Here is a 12,915-nt window from a genome sequence, read left to right as displayed (position 1 = left end):
AAAGCAAAAATTTTGGTATTATTGCTGACATGGTTTTTGATACAGAGACTCTGTGCCTCTTTATATATATATATATATATATATGCTGTCCCTAAATGACTCATAAATAGAGATCAGATAGAAAGAACAAGGAAGGCTTCCCCCAATGTCAGAATTATTCATCACAAGATTCTCTTTATATCTACAACCAAAACTGATTTTTTTTTTTTTTTTTTAAATTATCTACCAAATCGAGCTCAAAATCTTGCATTAAATATCAGCAGTCAATGTCATATAAATTGTCCACGAACTACAAAACATAACAGTTTTTTTGGCTGTGAAAGCTTGGAGAACAACCCTGTTTCCATTTCGTTTGGAAAAAGAATTTCATTTTCTTTCTTTTTTTCCCCCACTTATAAATTCCAAACATAAGGCAACTCATTCACAATAATATTTAATATTTATAAGTGAGCTCTATGTATCTTAATTTACTTCCCTTTAGAAGTGAGAAATACGATATTTTCACTTCAATGTTAGTGATAAACCTAAGATTATTCTTTTTTTCCTTAGGGAATTTGAGGATGGAACTTCATTACTTGATTCTTGTACGTCTTTAATTGTGGTATAGAACAAAAATTTACACGTAACTTATTGTTTCCAAAATTATTAAACTTTAAGCATTTTTTTTTCCCCCCTACAAAATTTATGCCATAGCAACAAAACATACTCAGAAAAAAAGCCCAAAGGCTGAAAAACAGACATATATGTAATTAGACAATTAGACTAGAAAGGTGGTTGCATTTAGTGTATACTAACACAGGCAGAATTGCATTAATTCTTCTTAAGCCCATGAAGTTTGGGTTTTGGGCCAGAATTTATGGCGTTGAGGGTGGGGTCTACAATAGGACAGGATGTGTTTTAAGCGTTTCTTAGAGGGTGCTTCTTTTCACACGATTCAAAGTTCTTCTTGCACTGCATTTTACACAAAATGACCAAAAGCCCTTTTTCTTTTTTTCCAATTTTTTCTTCAAATTTTATTTTTTTCTTTATTTTTTTCATCTTTAACGCCAGCCAAAATCACTTTTAGGTTTCCATATGAGCAGCCACCACCATTTAAAAAAAAAAAGAAAAAAAAAAAGAAAAAGAAAAAGATTGCATACAAACAAAGGATTGGTGGAAAACACACATAGCAAAAAATTATGATTAATAAATATTCAGCTGTAGCTGGTGGCCGAAAACTCAATGGAGATTGCCGGAGATTTACAAACCGAACTTTGTTGCAGGGTGCTAGTGTTTAACGCAAGCCGCTGGCAATCCCTGTAAATCTTTGGTGAAGAGACCAAAGTTTAAAGGAAAAAACAAATCGCAAACTTTTAAAAGAAAAATGAAAAAATGAGGATGTTTTGTAATTTCACTTATAAACACATTGTGGGCATGAATTTTGAGTCATGTAAGAAGAAGCAGTCTTAAATGATCTTTTAACTCTCCCAACTTTCCTAGCTGTGCTCAACTTCTGATATACAATTGGGCCAATGCCCGATAATATGAAGGATAAAGATTAAACAGGCAAAGCTTTAATGATAATAATAATAATTAATAATTAAATAAAAATAAATAGATAAATAGATAAACAGGTATATTCAGTCTGTATTATGCATAAAAATCTTGATGACAAATAAATGTAAGTTAAAAATGGCATATATTATTGAAAAGTAGGTGAGGAAACCCTGACCTTGAAAGAATTATATTGGAGCTTTAAACTAGTTATAATGTAGTGTTGAATAGTGGGCACATCAAGACTTGTAATGCTTTAATCTTTTACCAACCGAATTGTCACGCCTTCTAATATCTTTAAGAACCTTGGGAATCATCCCTTATCTCAAATTAGTCAATTTCTCTATAGTTTTAATGGGAAAATTTACATATTAATGTGACTGATAACAAGAAACATCACCTTCAATATTAAAGTGGAATAGAATCCAATTTGATGTGTTATACATATGAAATCCATATTAACATTCAATGGATTGTAAGTAAGGTGGTGATGTTTTTAGCAATAACCACAATTGAAATAAGGAAATCACTTTCAAGAAAATAATTGTAAGTAATATATACTCTGACATATTTATGTAGCATATAAAAAGAAGGAAAAAGAAAGAAACAAATTTGTGGAAGTGGTAAAGCAAGGAAGATTTTGAACAAGACCAAGAGGCCAAAAAACTCATTGAAAGAGATATTATAAGATTGTGGTCCATCACCATGAGTATCCCACAAGGCATATACCCACTACTGGACCACAATTTTTTTTTTTTTTCCCCTAAAAAAAAGTCTGACCTACTAGTCTCAGTTGATAACAACCCAACCTCATGTCTATCCATTATTTATTATTATTATTATTATTCTTTATTCCAATTATAATATTCATTATTAAATACTATATCACACAGGATTAATAGAGGAACCTATGATTAGCTTCCTTGTAATGATTCTCAGTTTCCAATCTCCTTTACTTGTGCTTTTGGAATTTTGAACTTCTCACAATTTTTATTGTTATAAAATTAAATCCATGCAACTTTCAATCTCAATGAGAATTTAGCATGCACGTTTCGGTGAATAATTTAAGATAAGTTGACCAACAATTTCTTTTAAAGATTGGGTGGTTTTTTTTTATATATTTTAATATCAAAATTGGAGTATTCGAACTTAAAATGTTTGCTAGTTAGAGTAATTACAAATTAACTTTAAGGAGGGTCCATAGGAAAAATCTATATTTCCCCATCAATTTTTTTAAAATTTTTTTATCTTTTTTTATACTTGTAGTTAGATATGGATGGAATTCTAAATATGCTTATAGAATGAGATGAATTCTGTCCCTCCAAGGGTTTGTGTTCACTATTCCAACTTAACTATAAAAGTTGGTTAGGGTACCTTTTCTGTTTGTTCATAAAGTAATAATTCTAATTATAGTAGGGAGATTGCATTAGTTGGAAAAACACTTGTGGTTGTAAATTCAATGTCCAAATTCCACATTTGACTGAAAATAGTGGAAATTAACCCCAGTTCCATAATAAATCCAGTTTCAAACTTTCTAGCCTATTACATGATTTTCTAACCTTAATAGCTTGTGAGATTAAAGCTTTCCATAATAGGTTTAAAAATATATAATACAAAACTAATGTGTGTTTACTTGTAAGTAAAAAAAATTGCATTAAATGTTATTAGACCTACCATATAAGCTAAAATAAAATAAAATAAAATTAGAAAAATTCAACATTTTAATTTCTCTAAAATAATTTTTAAAAAATGCTTATTAACTGTTATCAAATATTTTAATTTTTTGAAAAAAAAACTTTTAACTATAAAAATAAAAAGTGCTTATGGAACAAAATATATATATATATATATATATATCAAAACAAATCCAAAATTTTGGTTTAGTAATATACCTTTCACACCCTTACTATGAGATATGATACCCATATCGTTGGTATCGAAACCTAATCAATAAACTGTTACTGTCGGAATTAACAAACTTACACCAACCATACCACGTTTCTACATGTATAGACCATATCGGTACGTATTAATATCATTGACTTGAAGATGGATCCACGTATAAGTTACGTTGCTATTAATTCCAATACGTAACAACAATTTATATATTTTACAATATACTTTGTTTGCATAAAATAATAACTAAAATTTGAAACTAATTAAAATACCACTCTCCTTTCGTCATGCATAACACTTTTCAATTACCATTTTATAAAGTTATAAATTCGATATATATTACAAAATTCGTTTATTTAATTCTCTATATCCATTGTCCTTGCCAATGCTCTTAGTGATAGGAAACTAGACAAACTGTTATTCAAACCTACATTAAATGAAAACTTAAGAAATATATGTATTTGAAATTGACAAAATTGGAAAATGATCATTCATATATAGATTTATATAATTAACGAAACGGCTAGCTGATTAGGCCAACAATATGGCAGATTGACCCTATAATATAGCCGAAGAAAAGAACCGATCAAGCATGGCCAATAATTAAAGTGGGCTTGAAAGCAAATGAGGAAATCAATATCAGATAGAATTTTCCGGGAAAATGAAAAATGGAAGGAAAAAACGTGGAGAATTGGGCAAGTAGCTTAGGGGGAGTTAAAGGATGGAAGCAAAGATGGTCAAAGTAGAGAAAGGCAGGAAATGAGACAGTATGTCATATTCAGGTCCCCGACATGCAAAAATACCATATGCTAGCAGTGCTCTCTCCATACCTCACACGAGTGTTTCTGATTCTGACTCTCTGTTTGCCTTTTTAATTAAACGCTCACTACTAAAACTCTCTTTTTTATCCCTATGCCCCCAAAAAAATTTAAAAAAAAAAAAAATCTCTTTTCCTTTCTTTCTCAATTATATCCATATAGAATGTTGGACTTTTTTAACTTTGAAAATTTTGCACCACTTTGATTTTCTACTGCCCTCTCTATCAACTAATTAACACAGATTTGACTCCCTCTCTCTCTCTCTCTCTCTCTCTCTCCCCCTTTCAATTCAACATAACTTCTCAAGCCCAAATTCTTCGGCTTTACCTATTTTACTTTGACTTGGCTTCCTTTATAGCTATAAACCCCACAAACCCATTACTTGAAAACAAACCCAAATCAAAAGTCTACCCATTATGCTTTTCTTTGTTATTTTTCACTCTCCCTTCTTTTAAACACCTTTATTACTATGAAAGCCTTTTTTTTTTCAGGGGATGATAGAGGAGGGAAAAAAAGGTAATGTAAGAATTTGGTTTTGTGGGGATTGAATTGGGTGGCTTGTGATGTGGATATCCAAGTTCGACTAGTGAGAATGGGAGCGGTGGGTCAGGCAATAATTTTTCAGACTTGTTCCAAGGTAGGAGCAAGTGGGTATTAAAGAATTCCATGGTCTTAATTTTGTTGGTGCATAAAACATAGTGTAACATGCATTATTTTTCATAATCCAATGCTTCAACTTATATATGTGTAGTTGAGCATTAGTTTTGATGAGGTAGCTAGTCCAATGCTTAAAGATTAACATGATGCTTTTTTTTTTTTTTTCTCACTCTTCAATTAAATGATAATTCCATGCTACTCTTCTATTATGTATTAAACAAGGTCGACTAATTGCCAAGATTATATGTCTTTGTTTAGTCTACTTTGCATGAGGTCTAGATGATTGGGCAATACCTAAAGCATCCACCTCAATTATCATGCTGCATTATGTTCCAATTTATATAAAAAATAATAAAAAAAAAAACTAAATCTTGCAATAATTGAATTATGAACATAATGTAGGTGGCCACCACCTTATTTACACACACACACACACACACACACATATATATATATATATATATATGTATACACATATGTATATTTATTTATTGATTCGTACCTTCCAAAAAAAACTTGCTGTTGATTATATATTTTTAAGTACCTGGCCCTATTAAGAAAGAATTCTGATAAATTGATCAATAATAATGCTGATTAATGCGCAAATGCGGCGTATTAAATACAGTTTGCATGGATCTATACCTATTTATCAGATAGCGATGATGACATCGTGCATGTTAGACTCAGTTTGTTGCTTAATTTACCCGAGCTACTAGCTATAACAATAAATGAACCTAGCATTTAAATCGTGCTCCACAACATATAATTAAATGCCATTAAAATCATGGATTCTTACCTTGCACTCACCTACAAATCACAAATTTATTAGCTTTTTTAATTTCTATGGCCCAAAAAAAGAAAAAGAAAAACACTTCATTTTGACCATAAGTGTCAAAACCTCCTTTTTCATGGGTTTACTTTAAAATTTTAAATTACTATCAATTTTATTTTGGTATATACTTTTAATCGCTCATTAATAAATTTGAAGATTTGAATTAGCAACATAGATGTATATAAATTATATGGTTTATTCGGATGGGTCTACAATTCGACATATCAGAGATAAGCCCAAAAAAAAAAAACAAGAAACTCAATCTTCAATGGTCATTGAATACATAAAATTAACCTGTTATAAAATTTTATTGTTATTAACCAATTGGGTCTTCAATTTGGGGGCGAAATTTTATACGCTCACAAAATTTTTTGACACCTTGTAAAATCATTAAATGCATAACAATTTTAGATTTTTTGTGCGTGCGCGTGTGTGTGTGTGTGTGTGTGAAAAATTCTTACTGTACAACATTTCGTGGAATGAACTGGAGAACGAAAAACAAGAAAGTAAAAGAACAGCTTTGGTTAAAAAAATATATATACATACATATAACAATCCAGAGCTAGAGAAAGAGTCAGAGAAAAAGTAATGTACATGAACATGACCATCATAATAAAGAAGTGGTAAAAATAATAATAAATAAAAGCGAAAGCTTGTTCCAGGAAAGTTGAGGGTATATCACAATAAAGAATTTGACATGAGTGAAGGCTTTTTCACTTTCTTATGATTGTGCCTCCCTGACATAAAAGAGGATTCTGTAATCTCTATTATTAGTTTTCTGGAAATTGGAAATGCAATTACTTCTCATCAATGAATTTTGAGTTGATGCTTCAATATATATTTATATATATATATATGTTACATCCTTTATTGTTTTTTTTTTCTTTTCTTTTCCATGTATTTTATTGTTTGTAGTAAAAGCATATTCGCATTTTTAGCAAAATTTCAGGTCCTCCTGAACCAAGACTAGATTTTCAGATTGGTAAAATAGGTTTTTCAATCCCAAATTTTCTACTTTGCCAACTCACTCCCATCATCATTACAAATATGACTAAAGCCATTTTGCTACTTCCCACTTTTACTTAATCACCAAACCAATCTTGGAAAAAGTTCTAATTTTTTTTTATTACCTAAAAAAGATATATAATTTATAGACATCAATGCACATTGAGCTTTTTTTTTTTTTTCTTTTTTTTCCACCCGGAAATTACAAAAGATTCCAACCCAAAAACAGAAAAAACCTAAAGAAAAATAACTAAAAATAAAATAAAATTAGAAACAAAAGAGAAAAGGGCAAAGAAAAGGTAGAAATTTTGAGACACAATAGAAAAATGGTGGGTCATTGTGGGTCTGAAAACCGAGTAAGAAACCCAGCTCACCTAAGCACATTAACAACCCCACCACCGCAGGGTTAGAAAAATTGAAAATGGGTATAGAGAGAGAGAGAGAGAGAGAGGGGGGGGGGAACGGGTTGACCCGACTCGTGAGCTTTTTCGACTCAGTGAGTTGTAACTGGTTTGGCGGCGAGTTGCCAAGCCGAAGTGGCAATGAGAGGACGAGTATGCCAACTCAGCATCAGACACCCATTGTTCTCTTCCACCCTGTACCCATCACCGCTGGCGAACAGCGCCAGCAACATGCTCGCTTGCTTGTACGCGTTGGACCCGAGACTCACCGACGAAAACCCGGCCGATCCCAACCGATTCCGCCACTGATTCAGCTTTTCATGTCGCTCCACTCGTTCAAGTCCTTCGCAGGCCACGATGTTCAAAATTTGCTTACCCAAATACACCTCCGACATGACCTTGTCCTGGTTGCTCACCGAGCCTTCCAATGAGTCGAACAGGGACGAGTAATAGTGCAGCGACTCGTTGAACCGGTCCAAAAAAACAGGTCCGTTATGGTTCGCTTCTTGTTCTACCATGGTCACGATCTCAGGCTTAATCTGCCTAACGACCGATAAGACCTTCTCGATCGCTCCGGGTCGAGCCAAGAGCTTATGCAACTCGAAGACCGAGTTGACAGCCACCGACTCAACCTCACTCGGTCTGAGTTCGAGCATGGAAGCGTCGAGATCAGCTAAGCTGTTGGCGACGAAGCCTCTGTATTCGAAAGCGACGTGAATGCTTTCGGCCAATTGGGCGAGCTTCCAACCCACTTCTTGAAGGTGATCGGAGTTGTCCGGAGCAGGAGGTCCGATTCCGGTTAACCGGAAAGCCGGTGGACCGCCGGGACGGAGAGCCAGAGCTTGCATAAGAGCCGGCCACTGCATACCTTGGTTCATGGAGAAATCGATAACGTGTACTCGGCTTTTGCCTTGGAAAGCTTCGAGAATGGCTTGGTTGGCGGTGAAATGAGCGAATTTGAGGTAAGGACAGGTTTCGTAGAAATGCATCTGAAGGATATCTGAGAAGGAATGGTCGAGAGGGTTTTCGGGATAAATCCTGTAGATTCTCCGAGCCAAAGCTTCGGCAAAATACATCGCCACTTTACGCATAGCACCCGCCTGAGACATCGCCAAGTAGCCGATCTGTTTCACCAGCGCTTCTGCAATGTTGAGATTGTTCTGCTGAACGGCTTCCGCGCAGGCCATCAGTGCGTGGACGAGTCGTACTCCGTTTTCCTGTGAGTCGACCAGGACAACCGGGCGAGTCGATGGAGAGTCGCCGTTGACGGTGGTGCTGTTGTTGTTATAAGTTGGCGGCAGCGATGGCGGCGGTGCGGCAATCGAAGATGACGTGGTGGTGGCGAAGAGTTCCGATGAGGTCGAACCTGATGAGGTTTTGAGGCGCTTGGTTTCTCTGGAAGAAGAAGACGAGGAATCGAGCTGTGTGGCGGTGGTGGTTTTTTGACCGTAAATGGCTTTTCCGGGAATAGCTTTGAGATCGTAATCGGAAGAGGAAGCATCTTCGAAAACACAAGTACTGCTGCTCTGGTTTCTCTGATTCCGATCTGGGAAATCAATGGAGGTGATGGTGGACGACTCTGCAGGAGCCAAGAACGACGAATCGTCGAGCGGCGGCTGAGGTGGTGGTGGTTGCAACTGTGGTTGTAGGGGTGGCACTGCCATTACCGAGTCGAAATTGGGAGGTGGATTCAGCTCCGTGAGCATGCTCTCCAACCACGTGGATAGATCGGAAGGGTTATAATGAACGGTTTCGTTTGCAAGATGAGAAAGACCATCACCACTACTACCCATAACTTCTTCAAGCTGTTCGAGCTTCTGAGCTACCTCAACCATGTCCGACGACTTCACTTTGTAACCCAAAACAGCCAAAAGCTCATCCATGCCACCATCTTGCTCCTCTTCCCACATCTTGCAAGCTTTTCCGGCTGCAACTCCGGTGGTATAATCGTATCCTCCACCACTTGGACTCGTACCCATAGAAGTATCTGACAGGGGAGGATTAAGATTTTGATGATGATGGTGATATAGAAGATGATTATGATGCTCTCTTTTCATTTTTTTCTTTTCTTTTTCCTCTCTTAATTCTGGAATTTTAGGATATGGATTTCAGGTATTTTCAATCTGGGTTTTGTTATTTTGGATTTGTTGTTGGTGGGTTTTTTTTTTTTTTTTTTTTTTTTTCGTTTTTCGGTTTCAGAAAACCAAAAGGTGAAGAAGAAGGAGCTAGGAATAGGTGAAGAGTCTGAACATTGGGGATTGGGGGGTTTTGCTTGGTTTTTCACTACCACTGCTACTTCATCATCAGAGAGCGAAAAATAATAACAATTTTGACCCCCCACTTTCTTTTTTTTCTGAAAATAAATAAATAAATTTTAATAAATTTTGTACTATAAAAATAAAAGGGTCCTTGCGATGGGCTCGACCTCCAATGAACTACCAGGCAAGCAACAACAACTACTACTACAGCTCAAACAGATAAAGATGAAATTTTATTTTTTATTTTTACCTTCTTTTTTATTTTTATTTTTTTTGTGGAATTTGATTTATGACAGAAAATAAGGTACAAAATGACCAATCTCATGGTTTTCTTATGATTTATTATGAAACCTGTCTTCTTCATTTGAATTTTTTTTAATTACTGTAAATTGATTCAGGGTTTAATCTGTTAAAAGCATATTATTTGCTTATATAGTAAGAGGATAAGATCAAAACCAACCATTAATAATAGCAACACCCATTTCACTTACCAAACAAAACAATCAGTTTTTTTCTTTTTTCTTTTTCTTTTTCCTTTTCTTTTTGGTTGCTTAATGTTTACTTTAGGGCAATTTTTTTTTTTTTCCCAAGTGATTTGGGATGACGATAATGGTAGAGTATTAAGGAATTTAGACATGCCATTTGAAATGCACGGGATTATAGATATATTATCATCAATGCATTCCACCAGATAATTTGCTTCCATAAATTGATATAATCCCAAATTAATAAATTAAAACAAGATGATTATATAGAAATATGATTTGATTGACAATATATTAGTTGGGGAGCACAGAATCTGAAATTTAGGACTATAAAAAGAAATTCTTATGCCTTAAAATTAAAGGTAGCCAAGTGTTTTTTTTTTTTTTTTTTTTTTTTGTGTACATTAGTTTTTCAAAGATAATTGGGCAGTAAAGTTCACCGTCTTCTAAATAAAAAGTTAAATTTCAGTCTCGCCACCTTCAATTTCATTAAAAAAAATTTTTTTTTAAAGTTTTGTTTAGTTTTCGCAATTTTTTTAACTTTGTTTTCATTTTTATATTTTTATATTATTTATTATATTTTTGGCTTAAAAGCAAGCGAGTTCACCTTCACTTGAGTCCTTCCTTTGACATGACACAATTGCAAATGGAAACACATACAAATACAATGCACAAAGGCATATAAAAGCATCAATTGAGTTGTGGGATCAAACCAAATTGGAAAAGTCTCGTTTCTCTTCAAAAGCATCTATTTTTATTCTTAAAATTTAAAATTTTAATACCTTTTTTTTTTTTGATAAAAAAAATTTTAATACCTATTATCCATGTCTAGGACAAAAAAAAAAAAAGTGAATTAAAAAATTGTTGAATTGTTGTCAGAAAACACAAAAGTTATGTTATGACTACGAGATGAAGACACCAATCAAGCTTTGATCAAATTAAAAATTAAAAAAACTTGTAAATAACAAAAATATTTATTACCGTAAAAAAATAATAACACCTAGGGGTAAAAAATTAAAAAGAAAAAAAAAATTTGACTGCAATTCCTTTATGGTGAAATTGGAGGCATTTACACGACTATCAAGCGCCTATACCTAGCGCGTAGAACAAACATCCTCCGTAATGATTAATCAAAATGTCAGGTCTGCCCCACATGAGGGAGACCAATTGACCAAAACGGCCCCGCCCTCAACGTCTGGCAGTGCTACCTTCCGTTACGAAAAACACATAAATTTCCCACATAAAACTTAACGGCGTTAAGATACAGCGTTTGCCTTGTAATCCTCAATGGTAAAAAATTTGGTCCTCGAGATTTTAAATATTACATGCACGTGATGTTGTTTTATTGGGCCACGTTTTCGTTTTTATTTTTTTAATTTTTTTTTTAACCCCCTCATGCATATGAAACAGGCAAAAGGCCCAAAAACTGAACTGACAAACTCACAAGTCCCAAGCGTTCTTCATGCACACGACTCTACCCCATCTGTCCTAGACCCCTTCTCAGCTTACTATTACCCTTCTGCTGCTAAGTACTAGCTGTAATGGACCCCACACACCATCTGATGCGGACACGTATTCAGATTCCTTTTTTTTTTTTTAAGTGGGGCTCTTTGAAAAAAAAAACCCGCCATTTGTGGGGCCCAGTCCCACATTGGAGGCCGTTGGTCTGTGCTATTTTTAGTACTCCCCAGAACCCTTTCAAGAAATTTTATACGGTATTTTAATAAATTTTTTTGATATGGATTAAAAATATAATAAAAAATAAAAATATGATTTCAAATTTTTTTTTTTAACCATATATTAACGATTTATTGAAAGAGCTTATAAAATTAGGTGGATCACGTGAATTTTTCTCCCCTTTCATTAGTGTTCCTTTACCGACACCTGTTTTCAATCTCAATTGTTTTTGTTTTCCTGTTTTTCTAAATTTTTTTTAAAAGAATCATTTTTTAAAAAACAAAAATCAGCACCGTGAAACAACCTTATCAAAAACAAAACACCCACAGAAAACTTTTATTTTTTTGAAATACATGTTGGTAATTTCAAGAGCTTATAATAATATTACCATTACTAAAAATAAGAGGTCCTATCTTTTGCATACTGTGCGTATCTTTTTTTATGCACAAAAATTGATGGCGGTCTAATTAAATTTTTGAAAATATAAATACAATATCTGGGTATGATAAAAATTAATTTGATATTGTTTAGATATTTATGTAAACTTAGATATTTATGTAAACTTTGTTCTTCTTCTTCTTCTTCTTCTTCTTCTTTTCTTCTTTTTTCAGTTTATAGATGAAGGATTAATTTGGTTGAATAAAGAAAAAAAAAATGCATTAGTCTTAGATATTACCCTTATTACAGTTTAAAAAGAAAAGGTTGACTAGATTTGAGTTTTGGCCAAAAAGTGGAAGAGAACTTCTAGAATACTTTGAAGGTTGGATAATGACCAATTGACAGGAAGAAGAATATCCAGTCAATTTTTCTCCATAAGATTCATTATAATTTAATTACTGCATTGAAATGAATAATATGGTTGTATAGCATTTATTTTTAAAAACAAAAATGTGGTTGTCAAGTGGGTCATTGTTTTACTGATAGATTGATGTTTGTGAAGCAAATATAAGGATTACGGGATTAAGGATTTTTTCTCTTATTAGCCAAAAAAAAAAAAAAATTATGATTAAAAATGAGAATGACATTTATTTATGCACAGTTTCACATTTAACATTTCTTATGTTCATTTACGAATCACCAACACATTTTTTTACTGTACTAAAAATTAACACCAAAATGTACGGTTTGCCAAAAATTCCACTTAACCAATAAAAAATTTTAAAAAATCAAAAAGCAATTAATTTCAAAGTATCACTTCAAGCTTTTTGCAGTGGCAGAAATGAAGATAAAAAGATCAAAGATTTTTTATAAGTTGGGTTTGGGAACTGAAGATTGCTTTTTATTATTATTATTTTTATTTTATACAAGCTGAAACTGCTTTTGAAAGAGTGCCATAGTTGCAAATTAACAGTG

At 33.4% G+C, this 12,915-nt stretch overlaps 1 protein-coding gene and 1 long non-coding RNA gene across 2 annotated transcripts; both read right to left on the bottom strand.

The window, feature by feature from the left end:
• Positions 1–1,166: 1,166 nt before the first annotated feature.
• LOC125418694 (uncharacterized) lies at positions 1,167–1,960 on the bottom strand. Its single transcript, XR_007237699.2, has 2 exons — positions 1,712–1,960; positions 1,167–1,304 (listed from the first exon to the last, which is right to left on the bottom strand). It is a non-coding gene; the product is annotated as an uncharacterized LOC125418694 (long non-coding RNA).
• Positions 1,961–4,723: 2,763 nt separating this feature from the next.
• Positions 4,724–9,489, bottom strand: LOC107429297 (DELLA protein GAIP-B). Its single transcript, XM_048462434.2, has one exon. The coding sequence runs from the start codon at positions 9,197–9,199 to the stop codon at positions 7,235–7,237; it is 1,965 nt and encodes a 654-aa protein (XP_048318391.1). The 5' UTR covers positions 9,200–9,489; the 3' UTR covers positions 4,724–7,234.
• Between the last annotated feature and the right edge of the window lie 3,426 nt (positions 9,490–12,915).

Source organism: Ziziphus jujuba, chromosome 12, assembly GCF_031755915.1.
Source record: "Ziziphus jujuba cultivar Dongzao chromosome 12, ASM3175591v1".
Classification (NCBI taxonomy): domain Eukaryota; kingdom Viridiplantae; phylum Streptophyta; class Magnoliopsida; order Rosales; family Rhamnaceae; genus Ziziphus; species Ziziphus jujuba.
The sequence above is the reverse complement of the archived record's forward strand: the minus strand, read 5'-3'. Positions and strand labels throughout refer to the sequence as shown.